The sequence below is a fragment of the Somniosus microcephalus genome, chromosome 4, assembly GCF_052327205.1.
Source record: "Somniosus microcephalus isolate GS21.2 chromosome 4, FLI_Smic_1.0, whole genome shotgun sequence".
Lineage (NCBI taxonomy): Eukaryota > Metazoa > Chordata > Chondrichthyes > Squaliformes > Somniosidae > Somniosus > Somniosus microcephalus.
In genome coordinates this window covers 7,420,175-7,444,510 of record NC_140990.1, presented here as the reverse complement: position 1 = coordinate 7,444,510, position 24,336 = coordinate 7,420,175, and the positions used below count along the sequence as shown (strand labels likewise).

The window sequence follows — 24,336 nt, the reverse complement described above, 5'->3', positions numbered from 1 at the left end:
TTTGTCCATATGAATGCTGGCACACATTCCCTGCGATAGGGCATCTGGGGGTTCATTAAGAGCTCCTGGCCTGTACATAATATCATAGTCGAACGTGGATAGTTCGATCCTCCACCTGAGTATTTTGTCATTCTTGATTTTCCCCCTTTGTTTGTTATTAAACATGAAAGCCACCGACCGCTGGTCGGTGAGCAGGGTGAAATGTTTGCCAGCTAGGTAGTGTCTCCAGTGCCGCACTGCCTCCGCTATAACCTGTGCCTCCTTCTCGACAGAAGAGTGCCTGATTTCAGGTCCCTGAAGGGTTCGGGAGAAGAAGGCCACAGGTCTCCCAGCCTGATTGAGGGTCGCAGCTAAGGCAAAGTCTGACGCATCGCTTTCGACTTGAAAGGGAATGCATTCGTCCACTGCACACACTGCAGCCCTTTCAATGTCCTGTTTAATACTGGTGAAAGCCTCCCGAGCTTCAGCTGATAGTGGGAAGGACGTCGATTTAATGAGGGGTCGGGCCTTATCAGAGTAATTGGGCACCCATTGGGCATAATACGAAAAAAATCCCAGGCACCTTTTTAAAGCTTTGGGATTGTGTGGCAGGGGCAGTTCCTTTAGGGGGCGTAATCAGTCAGGGTCCGGTCCAATTACCCCATCTTCCACCACACAGCCGAGGATACAGAGACGGGTTGTGTTGAAGACACATTTGTCTTTGTTGTAGGTTAGATTCAACTTTAGGGCAGTTTTTTAAAATCTCGCAAGATTTAGATCGTGGTCTTGCTGGTTGTGCCCGCAGATAGTGACATTGTCCAGATAGGCGTAGGTAGCTTGTAGTTTATTCTCGTCAACCATGCGGTCCATCTCACGTTGGAAGACCGAGACCCCATTTGTTACCCCGAAGGGCACTCTGAGAAAATGGTAGAGGCGCCCGTTCACCTCGAAGGCGGTGTATGGGCGGTCCTCCGTTCTAATGGGGAGCTGGTGATACGCGGATTTGAGGTCGATAGTCGAGAAGACTCGGTATTGCGCAATCTGGTTGACCATTTCTGATATGCGGGGTAAAGGGTAGGCGTCCAGCTGGGTATAAATATTAACAGTCTGGCTGTAGTCAATTACCATCCGTTTCTTTTCGCTATTTTTAACTATGACTACTTGGGCACGCCACGGGCTGGTACTGCATTCAATAATGCCTTCCCGCAGGAGTCTGTCCACTTCCGCCTTGATAAAGTGTCTGTCTTCCAGACTACCGTCTACTTTTGGTCGCTATGGGCCTACAGTTCGGAGCGAAATTAGCGAATAAAGAGGGCGGGCTGATTTTTAAGGTTGATAGGCCACAGACTGTGAGTGGCAGCTGGGACCCGCCATATGCTAGCGTGACACTTTCATGGTGGCACTGGAAGTCCAGGCCCAAGATTACATTAACACAGAGTTCTGGCATCACAAGGAGTTTAAAATCCTTGTAGTCCGTGCCTTTTACAGTCAGTGTTACCACACAGTAGCCCAAAATGTCCGAAGTGTGGGGCTTAGCAGCCATAGCAATTCTGCTCCGTGTAGGGGTTACCGTTAATGAGTGCCGCCGTACCAGGCTAGGGTGGATAAAGCTCTCGGTACTCCCACAGTCAATTAAACATTTCGTTAAATTCCCGTTTACCTGTATGTCCATCATGGATTTTGTCAACGGGTGTGGCCTGGATTGATCCACCATGATCGAAGCCACTGTTGGGCCCTGGGTGGCCGTTGAGTCGGGAAAAGATGGCGGATCCCAAGATGGCGGCCCGCACGGCACGCACGAGGCGGTGACAGAGTTGGAAATCGGATTCCCCCTGCAGACTTTGCTAAAATGCCCCTTTTTCTTACATTTGAAGCATGTAGCATCCTTCGCTGGGCATCGTTGTCTGGAGTGCTTGGCCTGGCCGCAGAAGTAGCATTTCGGGCCTTGAGACATTGCCGCTGTAGTGAACTTCTGTGTGGGGACTCCGGCGGCATAGAGCTGGTCTGAGACCTGGATGGGGAAGATGGCTGATTCCAAGAAGGCGGCCCCCTCGGTGCGCACGAGGCAGTGAGGGCCGCATGGCCGGAAGAATAAGAGTCAGAGTTTTTCTGGGCCACGTCCAGCGATTGCGCAGTGGCCACTGCCTTTTTTAAGTCCAGGACCTCCTTCTCCAGCAGTCTCTGCCGGATATAATTCGATTTGAGGCGCGTGATGAAGGAATCGCAGACCAATTTGTCAGAGTACGCGTTGGCCGTCATGGCCTTGCAGTTACAGTCCCGGACCAGGTTCTTTAGGCCCTGTAAGAAATCGTCCATTGATTCCTCTGGTCGCTGCCTGCGTGTAGCCAGCAGATGTCTGGCGTACACTTCGTTTACCGGCCTCTGGTATTGGGCCTTCAGGATAGTGATGGCCTCCGTGTAAGAGGTGGCGTCCCGGATGAACGAATAAATCCGATGACTTACGCGAGTAGTCAGTAGACTCAGTTTATCTACCTTGCTAGCGGATGAGGCCCCTGCAAAGAGTTCGAAGCATTTGAGCCAGTGTCCAAATTGATTTGATGCTTCAGCAGAATGTGGATCCAAGTCCAGACGCTCTGGTTTTAGGAGTCGATCCATCCCAGTATTCTTTAGTGATTAAAATTGATGGGCCTTCAATAACCACAAAACTAGAAGTTATAGACTTAAACAAGTTGGCTTTTAATCACTAAGATCAGAGCTAACATCTCAACACGCCGACTGGTTCACAGGAATGAGTCATACAGATCCTGGGATCTTTATGTGAGAGAAGTCAGGGGCGGAGCCAAGAGCCAAGACCTGGAACCTCCCAGGTTAGTCGGGAAAGAGGAAATGAAACTATACACAGCGGGGGAGGGTAATATACATGAGTGCAAAACGAATACAGGATCAAGACAAACAGATTTCATTACAGTCTGTAACCCTGTCAGGGACACCCCTGCCACAGGACTCAATATCCATCCCCTCCACCACTGGTGCAGTGTGTTTGCAGTATGTACGGTCCACAAGATGACCACAGTCAGGCCATGTGGAGTCAAGGGCCAGGCAGCAGAATGGATGGAAAGATCGTAACAAACTTCCCTTAACTCCAACCCTCTGATTTCTATTTTGTAGCCAGCTTTCCATCCATTCTGCTGCCTGGCCCTTCACTCCCCACAGCCTGACCTGGGTCATCTTGTCGATCTTACAAACTGTTTATTGATATAGCAAGCTGGTCAGAAAACAGAGAGATGGGGTTGGGAGCAGCTACTCAGACTGGCAAAAGGTGGGAAGTGGTGTTCCACAGGGATCGGTGCTGGGATCACTGTTGTTCATAAACGATTTGGACTCAGGAATCAGAAGAACAATTTCAAAGTTTGTCAATGACACCAAATTGGGAGGTAGAGTTAATACTGAGGAAGACAAAATGCAAGAAGATATTAATAAATTTCAGAATGGGCGTGTAATTGGCAAATGAATTTCACTATAGGTCAGTGTGAGGTGGTGTGTTAATGAATTTCACTATCGATCAGTTTGAGGTGATGTGTTAATGAATTTCACTATAGATCAGTGTGAGGTGGTGTGTTTTGGTGGGAAGAATAAGGAGGCCACACACTACTTGGACAAGGGGGAGAAATTGGGTTGCTTTGCGCCTCCCATGATATTCAGCGGGAGGTTAGCGCCGGCAATGACGTCATCGCCTTGGGTTGCGACCCCATACCTATTGCCGGGCGATATGTCTGACAGGGTCAAGGGTCGTTCTTGCAGCCGCCGCGGCGCCACTTTAAAGGGCAGGTGTCGGGCGGCAACTTTTTATTTTGGCCGACTGCCAGCACCTGCCCCCTTCCCCTTTCTTCTTCGGGGTGTCGGCCATGATCGCACAGCCCGGCGCTCCTCTTGATCCAACACCCCGCTCCCTGGTGGTCCAGCAGGGCCCTGGTGTGCGCAGTGCTAGGCTCCTCCCCTTTAATCAGGGAGGGAGGTCTGCTATGACACGGTGCTATGTGCCGACAGGCATGGCACTGTTACATGAAGCACCGTGAAATTCACTGGTCGCGCCTCAAGAGGGTGGGGAGTGCTTCCAGTAGCACCCTGCCTGGGGCGTTACCACTAAATTTAATGCGCAGGGGCGCTAACTTTTTCGGGGCACTAAAATTAGCCCCGGTGACATTAGCAACCCATAGGGGGCGCCACCGAATTTCCCCCTAAGAGTCTAAATGGGCTGGAGGAGCAGAGGGATCCAGGGATACAGATACACAAATCACTAAAAGTAGCGACACACGTTAATAAGGCCATTAAAAAAAAAGCACTGGGGTACATTCCTAAAGGAGCCTTCTGTTCCGTGCCTAGGAGCTCTGAACCATGGCAGAGAGCGGCTGGGACATGTTTCTCACCCGCCTCGAGATTAACCCGCATGGCAACTTTGCTGTCAGTGAAGAGAGACAAGAAAGACTAAAGTGCCGTTTGCCCCTCTCAGTGTGGCCCTGAAGGACTGTGTCCAGGCTGGAGTTCTGTTCCCGCTGTACAATCCTCCCCCAGATTGTCCTTTCTGAGCTCCAGCCAGGTGATGCTAAACACTCAGGTGGGAAAGAAGGAAATCTACAATAATGTGTTTAAAACAAAGCTCGTTTATTTGACATCTATCCAGAATATTAAACTCCAGCCCAGTTATAGGGGTTATTAACATCAGCAGAAACAAACCCCAACTGTCAGAATGAATATGGTTCAGTCCTGAATGTGATTAACAGCAGCAATAACAGCAGAATCCAACCCCTGCAGTCACTTGTGAACTCGCTGGTGTGTCAGCAGGTTGGATGACTCAGTGAATCCCTTCCCACACTCAGAGCAGGTGAACGGCCTCTCCCCAGTGTGAACTCGCTGGTGTCTCAGCAGGTCGGATGACTGAGTGAATCCCTTCCCACACATGGAGCAGGAGAACGGCCTCTCCCCAGTGTGAACTCGCTGGTGTTTCAGCAGTTTGGATGCCAGAGTGAATCCCTTCCCACACTCAGAGCAGGTGAACGGCCTCTCCACAGTGTGAACTTGTTGATGTGTCAGCAGTTTGGATGCCAGAGTGAATCCCTTCCCTCACACGGAGCAGGTGACCGTCTCTCCCCAGTGTGAACTCGCTGGTGATTCAGCAGCTTGGATGAATTAGTGAATCCCTTCCCACACTCAGAGCAGGTGAACGGCCTCTCCCCAGTGTGAACTCGCTGGTGATTCAGCAGGTTGGATGAATTAATGAATCCCTTCCCACACTCAGAGCAGGTGAACGGCCTCTCCCCAGTGTGAACTCGCTGGTGTGTCAGCAGCTTGGATGAATTAGTGAATCCCTTCCCACACTCAGAGCAGGTGAACGACCTCTCCCCAGTGTGAACTCGCTGGTGATTCAGCAGGTTGGATGAATTAATGAATCCCTTCCCACACTCAGAGCAGGTGAACGGCCTCGCCCCAGTGTGAACTCGCTGGTGTCTCAGCAGGTGGGATGAATTAGTGAATCCCTTCCCACACTCAGAGCAGGTGAACGGTCTCTCCCCGGTGTGAACACGCTGGTGTGTCTGAAGTTCAGATGACTGAGTGAATCCCTTCCCATACTCAGAGCAGGTGAATGGCCACTCCCTGGTGTGAACTCGCTGGTGTGTCAGTAGGTGGGATGACTGAGTGAATCCCTTCCCACACTCAGAGCAGGTGAACGGTCTCTCCCCGGTGTGAACTCGCTGGTGTGTCAGTAGGTGGGATGACTGAGTGAATCCCTTCCCACACTCAGAGCAGGTGAATGGCCTCTCCCCGGTGTGACTGTGCTTGTGTCTCGATAGGCCAGAGGATCGGCTGAAGCCTCGTCCACACACAGAACATGTGTACGGTTTCTCCCCACTGTGAACGGTGCTTTTTGCTTCCATGTTCAGAGGCCGATGATATTCAGATCCGATGAGTCGAGTGACTCTGTCAGATCTTGAAGTGATGTTTGGTTTGAGCTTACCGTCTGTAAATCCTCCCCTTCCAGTGCCCTGTAAAATTAATTTAAAACAGGGAGAGTGAGAGACAACCCACAAGAAAACAAAGGCAGGTTGTGAAACTGAGCTCAATGAATCTGGTCAATTGTAGGGCCGGCACTAGAAAAAAGTGACCATGAAAGCTGCCAGATTGTCATAAAAACCCAACTCGTTCACTGATGTCCCTCAGGGAAGGGAATCCGCCACCTGGTCTGGGCCTACACAAGACTCTGGCCTCTATGGGAGGAGAGAGAGGGAGAGAGGTGGGAGGGGGAGGGGGCGAAGGAAAGGAACTTTATACATCTGCAACTCGACCAGAACTTTGATAGAACCTCCAAAACCCACAACCTCCACCACCTAGAAGGACAAGGGCAGCTGTTGTATGGGAGCACCATCACATCCAAGTTCCCCGCCAAGTCACACGTCATCCTGACTCAGATATATTCATCGTTGCTGGATCATAATCCTGGCACTCCTTACCGAACAACATTGTGGGATTACCTTCACCACACGGACTGCAGTAGTTCAAGAAGGCGACTCACCACCCCCTTCTCAACGGGAAACTGGGGATTGGCAATATTTGCTGCTCTTGCGAGCGACTCCCACATCCCAAGAATGAATTGAAACAAATCTGTAGATGTAAACTGGATTAAAAGCCTCTACAGAAATATTGTTCCGAAAACAAGCCTCTTTTACATTGTACGGACAGTGTCTGTTTAACAACCTAATCTCCCCCAGAATCCACCTCCCTTGATAGTCTCACATTGGAAATTGTTGGGTCCTCCTGGGCTCAGAAGTACTGGGGGTTAAACACAGCAGCTTCTCCTCCATCTCCACTCCAGCTCAAACTGAAACATAGAAACACAGAAGATAGGAGCAGGAGTAGGCCATTCGGCCCCTTGAGCCTGCTCCACCATTCAATGCGATCATGGCTGATCATCCAAGTTCAGTACCCGGTACCTGCTTTCTCCCCATACCCCTTGATCCCTTTAGCCTTAAGAAATATATCCAACTCCTTCTTGAATATATTTAATGTATTGGCCTCTACTGCCTTCTGTGGTAGAGAATTCCACAGGTTCACCAATCTCTGGGTGGAGAAATTCCTCCTAATTTCTGTCCTAAATGGCCTACCCCTTATCCTTAGACTGTGACCCCTGGTTCTGGACACCCCGACCATCGGGAACATCCTTCCTGCATCTAGTCTGTCCAGTCCTGTCAGAATTTTATAAGTTTCAATGAGATCCCCTCTCATTCTTCTAAACTCCAGCGAGTACAAGCCCAATCGTCCCAATCCCTCCTCATACATCATTCCTGCCAGCCCAGGTATCAGCCTGGTGATTCTTCGCTGAACTCCTTCCACGGCAAGAACATCCTTCCTCAGATAAGGCAACCAAAACTGCACACAATACTCAAGATGTGGTCTCACCAAGGCCCTGTACAACTGCAGCAAGACATCCTTGTTCCTGTACTCAAACCCTCTCACTATGAAGGCCAACACACCATTTGCCTTCTTAACCGCCTACTGCACCTGCATGCTTACCTTCAGCGACTGGTGCACAAGGACACCCAGGTCTCGTTGCACTTCCCCATCTCCCAATCTATTGCCATTCAGATAATAATCTGCCTTCCTGTTTTGGCCACCAAAGTGGATAACCTCACATTTATCCACGTTATATTGCATCTGCCATGCTTCTGCCCAATCACCCAACCTGTCCAAATCATCCTGTAGTTTCTCGGCATCCTCCTCACAGCACACACGCCCACCCAGCTTTGTGTCGTCTGCAAATTTGGAGATATTACATCTAGTTCCCTTGTCTAGATCATTTATATATATTGTGAATAGCTGGGGTCCAAGGACCAATCCCTGCGGTACCCCACTAGTCACTGCCTGCCGCTCGGAAAAAGACCCGTTTATTCCAACTCTTTGCTTTCTGTCTGCCAACCAGTTCTCTATCCAAGTCAATACCGTGCCCCCAATCCCATGTGCCTTAACTTTACATGCTAATCTCTTATGCGGGACCTTATCGAAAGCCTTCTGAAAGTCCAAATACACCACATCCACTGGTTCTCCCTTATCTATTTTCCCAGTTACATCCTCAACAATGAAGCAACAAAAAGACCTCCACAGGCGGCCAGGGACCTACCTTCCGTCAGCCTGAAATAAAACTCTTCCCGACAGCCGCTGACTAATGGCGGCCGCAGCACCCACAATCCCCCGTGCCCCAGAAACCGCTCTATCCAATGCACTGATTTCCCTGCTGAGAGTGCGCATGCTCCCCGGGGCGGCGGGCCATTCTGGGAGCCTGGCTCCTGTCCTTTTCCCAATTCGGACTCGGTGGAACCAGCTGAAGAAACCGGGAAGCGGCGGCTCGGATGGGGGCGGCACTGCACCCTGGGTTTCCTGGTGCCGGGGCCCTGGTCGAACGTCCGCCGGGCCCGGCCGCTCTGATTCTGATTGAGTTTTTTGATGAGGTAACAGAGAGGGTTGATGAGGGCAATACGGTTAACGTGGTGCACATGGATTTCCAAAAGGCGTTCGACAAGTGCCACATAATAGGCTTGCCAGCAAAGTTGAAGCCCATGGAATAAAAGGGACAGTGGCAGCATGGATACAAAATTGGCAAAGTGACAGGAAACAGAGAGTAGTGGTGAATGGTTGTTTTTCGGACTGGAGGAAGGTATACAGTGGTGTTCCCCAGGGATCGGTACTAGGGCCACTGCTTTACTTGATATATATTAATGACTTAGACTTGGGTGTACAGGGCACAATTTCAAAATTTGCAGATGACAGAAAACTTGGAAGTAAATTGAACAGTGAGGAGGATAGTGATAGATTTCAAGAAGACATAGACAGGCTGGTGGAATGGGCGGACATGTGGCAGATGAAATTTAACGCAGAAAACTGCGGAGTGATACATTTTGGTAGGAAGAACGAGGAGAGGAAATACAAACTAAAGGGTATAAGTCCAAAATGTGTGCATGAACAGAGAGACCTGGGGATAGGTGTGCACAAATCATTGAAGGTGGCAGGGCAGATTGAGAAAGCGGTTAAAAAAACATACGGGATCCTGGGCTTCATAAATAGAGGCCTAGAGTACAAAAACAAGGAAGTTATGATGAACCTTTATAAAACACTGGTTCGGCCTCAACTGGAGTATTGTGTCCAATTCTGGGCTCCGCACTTTATGAAGGATGTGAAGGCCTTAGAGATGGTGCAGAAAAGATTTACAAGAATGGTTCCAGTGATAAGGGATGAGGGACTTCAGTTACGTGGATAGACTCGAGAAGCTGGGGTGGTTCTCCTTACAGCAGAGAAGGTAGAGAGGAGATTTGATAGAGGTGTTCAAAATCATGATGGGTCTGGACAGAGTAGAAACTGTTCCCATTGGCGGAAGGGTCGAGAACCAGAGGACACAGATTTAAGGTGATTGGCAGAAGAGCCAAAGGCGACATGAGGAAAAACCTTTTTACACAGCGAGTGGTTAGGATCTGGAATGCACTGCCTGAAAGGGTGGTGGAGGCAGATTCAATCATCGCTTTCAAAAGGGAATTGGATAAGTGTGGTAAACCACTGTTGTTAGTATTGTTGTTCACCACTGTTGTTAGTACTGTTGTTCACTGTTAGTACTGTTGTTCACTCTTGCATATTGTTGTACTTGTCTGTGCATGCCTCAGCTGACTCCGCCCCTGGCTCCACCCTCATGGCTGGGTATAAAGGTCGCTGCTCGGCAGCCCCCGGCCCTTTTGGATACCAGGCAACCACAAGAGGCATGCTCTGTTCTTTGGTAATAAAAGCCTGTTTATTACTTTCTCAATCTCCAGTCTTTTGTAGCAATTGATAGTGCATCAATTTTATTACCAAAGTTAAATGTTGGCTGCGGATGCTGATCAACCAATGGTGCAAAACGCTGAGCAGCAGGCGCTGCTGCGAGCCCTCAGACCAACATGCCTGGACCTAGACCCCCAAGAAGTGGGTTCGTCGACTAAATTCGCACAGTGGCTGCGTTGCTTTGAGGCGTATCTGGAAGCCTCGACCGTGACTCTTGATGAAAATAAACTGAAAATCCTGGCCTCGAAGGTGAGCCACCAAGTCTATACTTTAATCCAAGATGCGACGACCTACGCGGTGACTATCGACCTACTGAAAGGGCAGTATGCACGCCCGGTTAACACGGTCTATGCCAGGCACCTTTTAAGATCTCGCAGACAGCAGCCCGGGGAATCGGTGGAGGCCTTCCTACGGGCACTGCGGGTACTCGGACGAGGCTGCGACTGCAAGGAAGTATCGGCCGCGGCACATGCGGAGGGACTGATATGAGACGCTTTCGTTGCGGGTCTAAGGTCCGACTACTCCCGGCAGAGGCTGCTGGAGAAGGGTGAAATAGACCTGACAAAGGCAGTGTCCCTCGCGCTCTCGCTCGACGCGGCCCACAGAAATATGGACGCTTTCTCCCCTAATCGCCCCGCGCCGTGGACGCCGCAACCTTGGGCCATGGGACCGCCACCTCCGACTGCTGCAGCGATGTCCAAGGCACAAAAATGCTATTTTTGTGGCCAAGCTAAACACCCTAGAGCACGCTGCCCCGCGAAGAATGCTACCTGCTCCGGCTGCGGGAAGAAAGGTCACTACGTTAGCGCCTGCAAAGGGAAGACCGCTAACGCCAGCAGCGCCACGTGCGAACCGTGGGCGCAGCCATCTTGCCCGCCATCTTGGGCTCCCCCAGCCGCGTGGGGATCGGGACCGTGGGCGCCGCCATTTTGTCCGCCATCTTGGATGCCTCCGACTTCGGTTACGGGGGACCCAGACTCCACCACCGCCTCATCGGATGACCGCATCGACGTGCTTGAACATACGCTGCCTTCCGTGACGCTGGATCAATCTCTCCCGCATCAACTGTCCAGGTCCATGATGGACATTACGGTAAACGGCCGCGCCACTACCTGCCTTTTTGACAGCGGGAGCACGGAGAGTTTTATACACCCCGACATGGTGCGCAGTTACTCTCTCCCGGTCCTGCCGACGCGTCATCGCATCTCTATGGCTTCCAAAGCCCAGTCAGCGGACGTCGGTGGCTACTGTATGGTGACTCTTTCAGTGCAGGGTACTGAATACAAAAATTTTAAACTTCTGGTCCTGCCCCATCTCTGCGCTGCCGTCCTACTGGGGTTGGATTTTCAGTGCCACCTTAAGAGTGTCACTTTAGCATACGGTGGACCCCTCCCCCCTCTCACGGTCTGCAGCCAGCAGTTTTTAAATCGCCCGCCGCGCGCCATTTGCAGCCTCTCCACCCTTAAAGTCTTCCCCCCCTCCTTGTTCGCTAACCTCACCCGCGACTGTAAGCCCATCGCTACCAAAAGTAGGCGTTACAGTGCCGGGGATAGGGGTTTCATTAAATCCGAGGTAGCGAGACTCCTGAAGGAAGGGATTATTGAAGGTAGCACCAGCCCATGGCGAGCACAAGTGGTGGTAGTGAAGACTGGCGGAAAACAGCGCCTAGTTATTGACTACAGCCAGACGATCAATCGCTACACCCAGTTGGATGCATACCCACTCCCCCGCATATCTGACATGGTCAATCAGATAGCACAATACCAGGTGTTCTCGACGATTGATCTGAAGTCGGCATACCACCAGCTCCCCATCAGGGCTGAGGACCGCCAGTACACAGCTTTTGAAGCTGATGGTCGGCTCTATCACTTTCTCAGAGTTCCCTTCGGTGTCACCAACGGAGTTTCTGTCTTCCAACGGGAGATGGACCGGATGGTTGACCAGAACGCGCTCCAGGCCACTTTCCCATGTCTAGACAACGTCACCATCTGTGGCCACGACCAGCAGGACCACGACGTTAATCTAGGGAAATTCCTCCGGACGGCCCAGCGGCTGAATCTCACATACAACAAAGACAAATGTATGTTTCGTACTAAGCGCCTTGCTATTCTTGGCTGCGTAGTGGAGAACGGAGTAATCGGCCCAGACCCCGATAGAATGCGCCCTCTTATGGAGCTCCCCCTCCCCCACTGCCAGAAAGCACTGAAGAGATGCCTGGGGTTTTTCTCTTACTATGCTCAGTGGGTGCCCAACTATGCGGATAAAGCCCGACCCCTCATCAAGTCCGCCTCCTTCCCCCTGACAGCAGAGGCCTGTGCAGCCTTCACTCTCATAAAAAGCGATATTGCGAAGGCCACAATGCACGCTGTAGATGAGTCCCTCCCTTTTCAAGTGGAGAGCGACGCATCCGACTTTGCCCTAGCTGCAACCCTTAACCAGGCGGGGAGACCCGTGGCCTTTTTCTCAAGGACCCTCCAGGGCCCCGAGATTCGACACTCCTCTGTCGAAAAGGAGGCCCAGGCCATTGTGGAAGCGGTGCGACATTGGAGGCATTACCTGGCCGGAAAACGATTTACCCTGCTCACTGACCAGCGTTCAGTAGCTTTTATGTTTCATAATAAGCAGCGGGGCAAAATCAAGAATGACAAGATATTAAGGTGGAGAATCGAACTCTCCACCTACAATTACGATATCTTGTACCGGCCCGGGAAACTCAATGAGCCCCCAGATGCCCTATCACGTGGTACATGCGCCAACGCGCAGGTTGATAGATTACAGACCCTCCACAATGACCTCTGCCACCCGGGGGTCACCAGGTTCTTCCATTTTATCAAATCCCATAACCTGCCCTACTCCATCGAGGAGGTCAGGACCATGACCAGGAACTGCCAGATCTGTGCCAAGCGCAAGCCGCATTTTTATAGGCCATTCAGAGCGAGCCTGATCAAAGCCACGCACCCCTTCGAGCGGCTAAGCATCGATTTTAAAGGGCCCCTCCCCTCCTCTGACCGCAATGTGTACTTCCTCAATATAATTGATGAGTACTCCCGTTTCCCGTTTGCCATCCCTTGCTCGGACATGACCAGTACCACGGTCATTAAATGTCTGAATGACCTCTTCGCATTGTTCGGATTCCCTAGCTATATCCATAGCGACAGGGGCTCATCTTTTATGAGCGACGAACTTCGGCAGTACCTGCTCGCGAGAGGCATTGCTACAAGCAGGACCACCAGCTATAACCCCCGGGGTAACGGCCAGGTGGAAAGGGAGAATGCGACAGTCTGGAAGGCAATCCTTTTAAACTTAAAATCTAAGGGCCTTCTGACCTCCCGCTGGCAGGAGGTCCTCCCTGCGGCGCTCCATTCCATTCGGTCGCTGCTCTGTACACCCACCAATGCCACTCCTCACGAGAGAATGTTCTCCTTCCCCAGGAAGTCCACGTCGGGGATTTCGCTACCAACATGGCTGACTTCTCCAGGCCCCGTCCTACTGCGGAAGCACGTGAGGACCCATAAGGCGGACCCCCTGGTCGAGAGGGTGAGCCTCCTCCATGCCAACCCGCAGTATGCTTACGTGGTGTACCCGGACGGGCGGGAGGACACAGTCTCCATTCGAGACCTCGCACCTGCGGGTGCTTCTGAAACACCCTCTTCGCCACCCACCGCTACTCCTGCCTACCCCCAGGACACAGTCCCCGCATGAGACCTCGCACCTTCGGGTGACTCTGAGAGACCACCATCGCTACCTCCCATTACCCATGCTCTGACCCCTGTAGACGGCATGCAGCAGCCCCAGGGTCCGCCACCTGCTACTCCTCCTCTGAACGAGACACCGGGTTCAACGTTGGATGCTGCACCATCACCACCGCTGCTGCGACGCTCAGGACGGCTTACAAGGCCTCCTGATAGACTTCAGTACACGAATTTTTAGTGCACTTCACCCCGCCGGACTCAATTCTAAACAAGGGGTGAATGTGGTAAACCACTGTTGTTAGTATTGTTGTTCACCACTGTTGTTAGTACTGTTGTTCACTGTTAGTACTGCTGTTCACTCTTGCATATTGTTGTACTTGTCTGTGCATGCCTCAGCTGACTCCGCCCCTGGCTCCACCCTCATGGCTGGGTATAAAGGTCGCTGCTCGGCAGCCCCCGGCCCTTTTGGATACCAGGCAACCACAAGAGGCATGCTCTGTTCTTTGGTAATAATAGCCTGTTTATTACTTTCTCAATGTCCAGTCTTTTGTAGCAATTGATAGTGCATCAATAATTACCTGAATGAAAAAGAATTGCAGGGTTACGGGGAAAGGGCGGGGAGTGGGACTCGCTGAAGTGGTCTTGCAGAGAGCCGGCATGGGCTCGACGGGCTGAATGGCCTCCTTCTGTGCTGTAACAATTTTATGATTCTATAAAATATTAGAAAGTTTGTTCCACAGAAGCACGAGGTTTATCTGCTTTTATTGATGAATTTAAAAAGTCTCTATTAAAACCTGAGCCAGTGTGTTGTGAGCCAAAGAGCCTTGTGTCCAATGAGGGGAATAAAGGCCCACAGCCTCCCCTGGCCCCGGGCCCTGAACAAGGGACTGGAGAAACTCCCTGCCCTGCGGATCAGACAATCAGCCGGCGCTAGGCCCGCCCCTCAGGCTCCCCGATTGGTTGGAGGACCCGCCGCCGGCTCGCTCCTCCAGCCCCGCCCCGCTCGCTCCCTATTGGTCAGAAGCTCCTGTCAATCAGGCCCTGGGCTGGGTCACGTGTCCCCGAGGAGATCACGTGCTCCGTCCAACTGACGCTGCTCAGTCCGGGGCCTCGCGGACTCTTAGGTTTTTCTATTTCTCTTTATTCTCTCCCGATCCACCCCTCCCCCCCCACCCCGTGCGATTCTCCACCCAATCGGAGCGGAGAAAACTCACTTTGCGTCACCGATCGCGACTCTGGACCCAACACCAAGGCCTTTCCCCGGAATGCCCCGCACCGACTCCGTCTGGCAGGATCCAAGTGTGCAGGTGCAGCTATGAGTGGGGGAGGGGAGTTGGTCTCCTCTGGGCATGCGCGGTTGTTGCCCTTGGTGACCGGGAGGGGTCGCTGTGCCGGACTCGGTCAAAACCGTCACTCCCTGTGCGCATGCGCGGACTATCGTCTGTCAATCAACCATCAGCCAGAAGAGGTCGCTGGTGAGACCAGTGAAGAAAGACTGACTTGCATTTCTATAGCGCCTTTCACCACCACCGGATGACCCAAACTGCTTTACAGCCAATGAAGTACTTTTGAAGTGTAGTCACTGTTGTAATGTAAGAAATGCAGCAGTCAAATAGTGCACAGCAAGCTCCCACAAACAGCAATGTGATAATGGCCAGATAATCTATCTTTTTGTTAACTCTGTTTCTCTCTCTACGGATGTTGCCTGGCCTGCGGAGTGTTTCCAGCATTTCCTGTTGTTATTTCAGATTTCCAGCATCCGCAGTATTTTGCTATTATCCTTTTGTTACATTGATTGAGGGATAAACATTGGCTAGGACACCGGGGATATTTCCCCTGCTCTTTCCCACATTACAAGAATGACTACACCTCAAAAGTACTCCATTGGCTGTAAAGCACTTCAAGACGTCTGCTAGTCATGAAAGCACTATATAAATGCAAGTCTTTCTTTCTCAAAATAGTGTCATGGGATCTTTTACATCCACCTGAGAGAGCAGACAGGGCCTCAGTTTAATGTCTCATCCGAAAGACGCCACCTCTGACAGTGCCTCAGTACTGCACTGGAGTGTTGTGGTGATTATTCTTGTAAGAAGTATTGTAATTGGTTGCCTGTTTCCTGCCTTGAGATATATGCTGTAAACTCATTGGTAGTTGATGTCATGTGATTTGTGGTGGCCATCTTAAGTTCAGTTCTCTACAGCCTTGGTTGGGACTGGGTGTTGAAGATGTGCTGCTGGGTTTTTAAGGTTAATAAAGCCTAGATTTAGAAAGGCAAATCTACTCTTCATTTCAATTTATTAACCTTTTGTTAGAATGGAGCGATATCTTCAACCGGAACGATTTAATGCTGACCCTAATTCTGCAGGAGTGGATGATAAATGGAAACGCTGGTATTGTACATTAAAAAACTTTTTGGGTGTGTTGGATCAAGAGTCTCTAAATAAGTTGAATATACTGATCAACTACATTGCTCCGGATGTGTATAAGTATATCTTGGACTGTGAAACTTACGAATTGGCTATTGCTACATTGGAAAAGATTTTTGTTAAACCAAAGAATGAGGTATTTGCACGTTACCTTCTATCTGCCCATAGGCAGCAGGTGGGAGAATCTTTGGATGCTTATTTACAAGCACTTCGGCGCCTTGGTGCTAACTGTAATTATATGGCCGTGTCGGCAGAAGAATATAAGGAAGAATCGGTACGGGATGCTTTTATTAATGGATTACTGTCTAGATCAATTCGTCAGCGGTTATTAGAAAATAAGACTTTGGATCTCAAGAGTGCTTTTGAGCAAGCCTCTACATTGGATTTGGCTCAGAGAAGTTCGGATTCTTACGCTCTTTTTAATTGGCCTACGACTGTGGTTTTGGCAGTTCCGGATGAAAAGGAATTATGTGGACTTAATAGGAGTGGTTTACCAGATTCTGAAACAGTTTCTACTTCGGCTGCTGCTGCCTCTAGGATTCAGAAGTGTTATTTTTGTGGGAACGCCCGGCACCCTCATCTGAAGTGTCCTGCTCGGGAGGCTGTGTGTAGTAAATGCGGCAAGAGAGGTCATTATGCACGTGTTTGTAAATCAATTGCCTCCTCTGCGACTATTCAGCCTTTAGATAGGGCATTTATTGCATCAGTTTCTGCTGCCTTTGCTCATGGCCTAAATAAAGCTATAGTTACGGCCCAAGTTACTGGGTTAGAAGTGAAGGCCCTTATAGATACGGGCAGTACCGAGAGTTTTATAAGTCTTCAGTTTGTGAAGGAGAAGCGTTTGAAAATTTCGCCTGTTACTTATCAGGTGTGTATGGCTCAGACGACTCTCACCTCACAAGTAGCTGGTTGTTGCCTTGTGAAATTAATTCTTCTAGGTAATACGTATACTGATATACGCCTATCTGTTTTGCCTAATCTCTGTGCGGATATTTTGATTGGTCATGACGTGCTTCAATTACACGAGTCTCTTAGTCTTTCTTTTGGAGGAACTAAGCCACCTTTATCTATTTGTGGGTTAACTTCTTTATCCATTTCTCCATTATCACTTTTTTCCAATTTGATGTCGGATTGTAAGCCAATTGCTACCAAGTCAAGAAGGTATAGCAGTCAGGATAAAGAATTTATTAATTCTGAAGTTCAACGTCTTTTATTGGAAGGAATCATTGAACCTAGTTGTTTGCCCTGGCGGGCACAAGTAGTTGTCACCACTAACGAGAGACATAAGAAACGAATGGTCATAGACTACTCTCAAACTATTAATAGGTATACTCAATTAGATGCGTACCCTTTGCCTAAGATTGATGAGCTTATCAACAAAGTATCTCAGTATAAGGTTTTTAGCACTATTGGCCTAAAGAGTGCTTATCATCAGATTCCTATCATTAAGAGGGATCAACCATATACAGCCTTTGAGGCTGGCGGAAAGCTGTATCAGTTTTGCCGAGTACCATTTGGTGTTACTAATGGTGTTGCCTGTTTTCAATGGGCAATGGATGCTTTTATAAGTGATAACTCTCTCTCTGACACCTTTTCATATTTAGATGACATCACGGTGTGTGGCAAATCAAGGGTGGAGCATGATTCTAATTTAGAAAGATTCCTTCAAGCAGCGGAAAAAGTTGGTTTAACTTTCAATAAAGAGAAGTGTATCTTTTCGACCACTGAGGTAAATCTACTGGGGTATATTATCTCGGGAAACAAGATTAAACCAGATCCAGAACGCCTGCGACCATTGATTGATTTACCTTGTCCTACTAATTCTAAGGCTTTGCAACGAGTTGTTGGACTGTTTTCTTATTATTCTAATTGGATTGCAAACTTTTCACAGAAGATCCGGCCCCTTATTCGGGTTACGACATATCCTCTATCATGGGAGGCCAGGACGTGTTTTGATAATTTCAAAAAGGATGTCCTTGGAGCAGTTGTGCATTCTATTGATGAGCAGGTTCCCTTTGTGATTGAGATGGACGCTTCCGATTTTGCAATTGGGGCTACTCTGAACCAAAATGGAAGACCTGTGGCCTTTTTCTCACGTACTTTGAACAATAGTGAGAAAAGACACTCCTCAATAGAGAAAGAGGCATATGCAATAGTAGAAGCACTGCGTAAATGGAGACATTATTTATCGGGGCGACATTTTACGTTGGTAACTGACCAAAAATCTGTGTCCTTTATGTTTGATGTCAAACATTTTGGAAAGATCAAGAATGATAAAATAATGAGGTGGAGGATTGAGTTGGCATGCTACCATTTTGATATAGTTTACCGTCCGGGGAAGGATAATGTTGCTGCTGATGCGCTGTCGAGGGCTTATTGTTCTGTGATTCACGGAGGTACGCTTATTAATCTTCATAATGCTTTGTGCCATCCTGGTGTTACGAGGATGATACACTTCGTACGCAGTAAGAATTTGCCCTTTTCAGTTGAAGACGTCAAGCAGATGACTTCATCATGTTCTATCTGTGCTCGGTGTAAACCGAATTTCTTTAAGCCTCAACGAGCTCATCTTATAAAGGCTACTTCTCCTTTTGAACGTTTGAGCGTTGATTTTAAGGGGCCTCTTCCTTCAACAGCTCAGAATCGATATATATTTACTGTTGTGGATGAGTTTTCAAGGTTCCCTTTTGCTTTTCCTTGCGCAGATGTATCAGCTGCTACAGTTATCAAATGTCTGACTCAACTTTTTGTCATCTTTGGGATGCCTGCGTATATCCATTCAGATCAGGGAAGTTCTTTTATGTCTTCCCAGTTGAAGGAATACCTCCAGAGTTGGGGAATCTCTACTAGTAGAGCTACCCCGTATAATCCCCAGGGTAATGGACAGTGCGAACGATATAATGGGGTGATCTGGAAGGCAGTTATGTTGGCTTTGACATCCCGGAACCTTAAGAATACACAGTGGGAAATGGTATTGCCTGATGCCCTGCATTCCATTAGATCATTGCTTTCAATGGCTACTAATGTGACCCCCCATGAAAGGCTCTTTAACTATCCGCGGAGATCTACTATGGGATATTCGGTACCTTCATGGCTTACTATGCAGGGACCTGTGCTGCTTTGACGCCATGTTAGATTGTCAAAATATGATCCTTTAGTGGAGGAGGTGGAGCTGTTGGAGGCAAATTCCCAATATGCTTATATTCGATTCCAAGATGGGAAAGAAAGTACTGTTTCAATTAAAGACTTGGCTCCTTGTGGTGGCCAGCCCTCTTCTGAGGATATTAACAATAGTCATGATTCAGATAATGTGGATGTCGTCACAGATACTATGAATATTTCCAATCCTATTGCAGATAATTATAATTCTATTAGTCAGCCATCGATGGATGTTCATGACCGTCCCAGTTTACCTTCTGATGGGATTTCCAATCCGGAAACCGTTGATAATCGGGATATGGATAGCCTTCCTGCAGAAGATACTTCCGTGTCTCCTGGTGTGGGAGGGCAAGGAATTTCACCAAGGTTAAGAAGGTCGACACGAACAAGATATCCGGTCGACCGATTGAAAATGGACTTTTAAAATAATTTGATAGTAATGTTTTAAAATTGTTGAAATATTATATTTGTATTGTTTTAGTTATAAATAATTCATTGTAAATTGTAAAGGCTACCTAGGTTGGAGTATGTTTTAAAAGGAGGGGTGAATGTGGTGATTATTCTTGTAAGAAGTATTGTAATTGGTTGCCTGTTTCCTGCCTTGAGATATATGCTGTAAACTCATTGGTAGTTGATGTCATGTGATTTGTGCTGGCCATCTTAAATTCAGTTCTCTACAGCCTTGGTTGGGACTGGGTGTTAAAGATGTGCTGCTGGGTTTTTAAGGTTAATAAAGCCTAGATTTAGAAAGGCAAATCTACTCTTCATTTCAAGTGTCAGCCTGGATTTTTGTGCTCAAGTCTCTGGAGTGGGAGTTGAACCCACAACCTTATGCCTCAGAGGCAAGAGTGCTACCATAGAGTCACAGATTTATACAGCACAGAAAGGGGCCCTTCGGCCCATCGTGTCCGCGCCGGCCATCAAGCCCTGTCTATTCTAATCCCATTTTCCAGCACTTGGTCCATAGCCTTGTATGCTATGGCGTTTCAAGTGCTCATCTAAATGCTTCTTGAATGTTGTGAGGGTTCCTGCCTCTACCACCCTTTCAGACAGTGAGTTCCAGATTCCAACCACCCTCTGGGTGAAAAAGCTTTTCCTCAAATCCCCTCTAAACCTCCTGCCCCTTACCTTGAAACTATGCCCCCTGGTTATTGACCCCTCTACTAAGGGGAAAAGTTCCTTTCTATCTACCCTATCTATGCCCCTCATAATTTTGTACATGTCAATCAGGTCCCCCTCAGCCTTCTCTGCTCTAAGGAAAACAACCCCAGCCTGTCCAGTCTCTCTTCACATCTGAAGCGCTCCAGCCCAGGTAACACCCTGGTGAATCTCCTCTGCACCCTCTCCAATGCAATCACATCCTTCCGATAGTGTGGCAACCAGAACTGCACACAGTATTCCAGCTATGGCCTCACTAGCGTTTTGTACAGCTCTATCATAACCTCCCTGCTCTTGCCTTCATTAGCCGAGGCATAGAATATAAGTATCCCATATGCCTTCTTAACCACCCTATCTAGCTGTCCTGCTGCCCTCAGGGATCTATGTACATGCACACCAAGGTCCCTCTGACCCTCTGTCATTCCTAGGATTCTACCATTCATTGTGTATTCCCTTGTTAGTCCTCCCAAAATGCATCACCTCACACTTTTCAGGGTTAAATTCCATTTGCCACTGTGCTGCCCATCTAACCAACCCATCTATATTCTCCTGTAGCCGGAGGCTTCCCTCCTCGCTATTTACCACTGCGCCAATTTTCGTGTCATCTGCGAACTTACGGATCATACCTCCTACATTCATATCTAAATCATTAATGTACACTGCAAACAGCAAAGGACCCAGCACCGATCCCTGCAGTACACCACTGGACACAGGCTTCCAGTCACAAAAACAACCTTCGACCATCACCCTCTACCTCCTGCCACTAAGCCAATTTTGGATCCAATGTGCCAAATTGCCCTGGATCCCATGGGCTCTCACCTTCTTGACCAGTCTCCCATGTGGGACTTTGTCAAAAGCCTTACTGAAGTCCATGTACACTACATCAACTGGACTGCCCTCATCCACACACCTAGTCACCCCCATCGAAAAATTCGGTCAAATTGGTTAGACATGATCTCCCCCTGACAAAGCCATGCTGACTATCCTTGATTAATCCTTGCCTCTCCAAGTGGAGACTAATTCTGTCCCTCAGAATGTTTTCCAATAATTTCCCTACCACTGATGTTCGGCTCACTGGCCTGTAATTCCCTGGTTTATCCCTACTACTACCCTTCTTGAATAATGGTACTACGTTAACTGTTCTCCAGTCCTCTGGCACCTCCACTGTGGTCAGAGAGGTTCTGAAAATTTGTGTCAGAGCCCCTGCAATCTCCTCCCTTGCCTCACCCAGCAGCCTGGGATACATCCCCTCAGGGTCTGGGGATTTATCCACTTTTAAGTGCGCTAAAATCGCTAGTACCTCCTCCCTCTCAATACTAATTTGTTCAAGTATATCACAATCCCCCTGCCTGATTTCTATGCCTACATCGTCCTTCTCTATAGTGAACACAGATGCAAAATATTAATTTAAAACCTCACCCACATCTTCCGGCTCTACACACAAATTGCCACTTTGGTCCCTAATGGGCCCTATTCTTTCCCTGGTTATCCTCTTGCCCTTAATATACTTATGAAACACCTTGGGATTTTCCTTTATTTTGCCCACCAGTGTTATTTCATGCCCCCTCTTTGCTCTCTGAATTTCTTTTTTAAGTACCCCCCCGGCACTTTCTATACTCCTCTAGGGCTTCCACTGTTTTTAGTCCTTTTTATCTGCCAAAAGCCTCCCTTTTTTTCCTAATCCATTCTCGTATATCCCTTGACATCCAGGGTTCCCTGGGCTTGTTGGTCCCACCCTTGACCTTTACGGGAACATGTTGCCATTCTACTCTCTCAATTTCCTTTCTGAAAGATTCCCACTGCTCTGATGTGGATTTTCCTACAAGTAGCTGATCCCAGTCCACTTTGGCCAGATCCTGCCTTATCATATTAAAATCGGCCTTCCCCCAATTTAGAACCTTTATTTCTGGTCCATCTTTGTCCCTTTCCATGACTACCTTAAATCTCACTGAATGATGGTTACTGTCACCAAAATGCTCTCCTACTAACACTTGCCCGGTTACATTCCCTAGAATGGTGCAGTACTGCCCCCTCTCTTGTAGGACTTTCTACATGCTGGCTGAAAAAGCTCTCCTGGATGCACTAAGAATTCCACACCCTCTAAGCCTTTCACACAGATGAATGCTGGAGGAGGGGCATGTCTGAAGTAAAAAGGCGGAGGTTGTGAATATTTATTTTATATTTAATACTATTTTCTAAAGTATTGTCTTATTTTAAATTAAATTGAAAAGGGTTTATTTTTTGCTTTGTGGTGCCTGCTGTACATGGTCCATGTCTCTGAGGCATACAGGAGGGTGGGTATCACTGCTGCTCTGTAGACCATGAGCTTGGTGCCGGGTTTGAGGTCCTGGTCCTCAAACACTCTCTTCCTCAGGCGACCGAAGGCTGCACTGGCACACTGAAGGCAGTGTTGGACGTTGTCGTCAACGTCTGCCCTCGTTGACAGTAGGCGCCCGAGGTATGGAAAGTGGTCCATGTTGTCCAAGGCCTTGTCGTGGATTTTGATAATCGGGGGGCAGCACTGCGCAGCGGGGGCAGGTTGGTAGAGGACCTTTGTCTTACGGGTGCGCTCCACCAAACTGAAGAAGCTCCGCTCGGGGCCCGGATCCACGGACTCTCAGATTTGGATTCCCCTTTATTCTCTCCCCTCCTCTGATCTCAATCGGATCTGGGGGAAAACTCACTTTCCCTCACTGATTGCGGCTCTTCACCATCACCGACTTTACAAAGAAAGCCCCGCGCGGCAGCCTGGAGCTCAGGGGCCCAGCGCGCACGCGTGGGGGAGGATGATTGACAGGGGCCCAGGGTGTGTGCTGAGCAACAGAAAATGCTGGTAAAACTCAGCAGGCCAGGCAACATCTGTGGAGAGAGAAATCGAGTCAATGTTTCAGGTCGAAACCCTTCATCAGGACTGAGAGGAAACACAGGAAATGAAACAGATTAAAAGGCCAGTTTGGGGGCTGGGAAATGGGGATGAAAGAACAAAAGAGAAGTGAAGATCGGACCAGTAAAGAGACAAAAGACGGCTCGGGATGTTTATTCAATGGATGCAGTGTGAAGTGTGAAATGTTCTGGCAGAATGAGAGACAGCTGCCATGTGGGAGAGAGAAAAAGGGGGAAGGGCCAAAACAAAGGGGTGGATAAAAAATATATAAAAATGTAATAGGGGCCGAGGTTATGATCTGAAATTGTTGAACTCGATATTGAGTCCGGAAGGCTGTAAAGTGCCTGATCGGAAGATGAGGTGCTGTTCCTCGAGCTTACGCTGGGTTTCCGTGGAACAATGCAAGAGCCCGAGGACGGTGAGGTCTGAGTGGGAATGGGGCAGTGAATTAAAACGACAGGCGACCGGAAGCTCGGGGTCACCCTTACGGACTGAGCGGAGGTGTTCCGCAAAGTGGTCACCCAATCTGCGTTTGGACTCACCAATGTAGAGGAGACCACATCGTGAGCAGCGAATTCTCTCTGTATCCACTCGATCAACATTTTTCATAATTCAAAAGACCTCTATTAGGTCACCCCTCAGCCTTCTTTTTTCAAGAGAAAAGAGATCCAGCCTGTTCATCCTTTCCTGATATGTATACCCTCGCATTTCTGGTATCATCCTTGTAAATCTTCTCTGCACCCTCTCCAGTGCCTCTATATCCTTTTTATAATATGGCGACCACAACTGTACGCAGTACTCTAAGTGTGGTCTAACCAAGGTTCGATACAGGTTTAGCATAACTTCACTACTTTTCGATTCTATACCTCTAGAAATAAACCCTAGTGCTTGGTTTGCTTTTTTATGACCTTGCTAACCTGTGTCGCAACTTTTAGTGATTTGTGTATTTGTACTCCAAGATCCCTTTGTTCCTCTACCCCACCTAGACTCGCACCCTCCAAGTGATAAGTGACCTCCCCATTCTTCCTACCAAAATGTAATACCTCACATTTATCTGTTCAGCCTTGGTCACTCTGCAAAAACTCAAATGTTTAACAATGAAATCAGGGAGTCAAAAAGCTCAGGCGAGGCAGTTTAAAAAGACAGTCCCTGACCAGAGATTGCTGGATGCTGACACTCGGTGCTCACGAGGATAGAATGTCCCATTCCCCAGGCACGGACA

The 24,336-nt window shown here is 48.8% G+C and overlaps 1 protein-coding gene across 1 annotated transcript in view; it reads right to left on the bottom strand.

Moving 5' to 3' along the window:
• Positions 1–4,567: 4,567 nt before the first annotated feature.
• Positions 4,568–24,336, bottom strand: part of LOC147118229 (uncharacterized) — a 220,571-nt gene continuing 200,802 nt past the window's right edge. Inside the window, exons 6-7 of the mRNA XM_085983685.1 lie at positions 5,184–5,531; positions 4,568–5,055 (exon numbers count right to left, since the gene is read on the bottom strand). Of these exons, the coding sequence (XP_085839811.1) occupies positions 4,753–5,055; positions 5,184–5,531 (651 nt within the window). The 3' untranslated portion in view covers positions 4,568–4,752. The remainder of the gene's footprint in view (positions 5,056–5,183; positions 5,532–24,336) is intronic.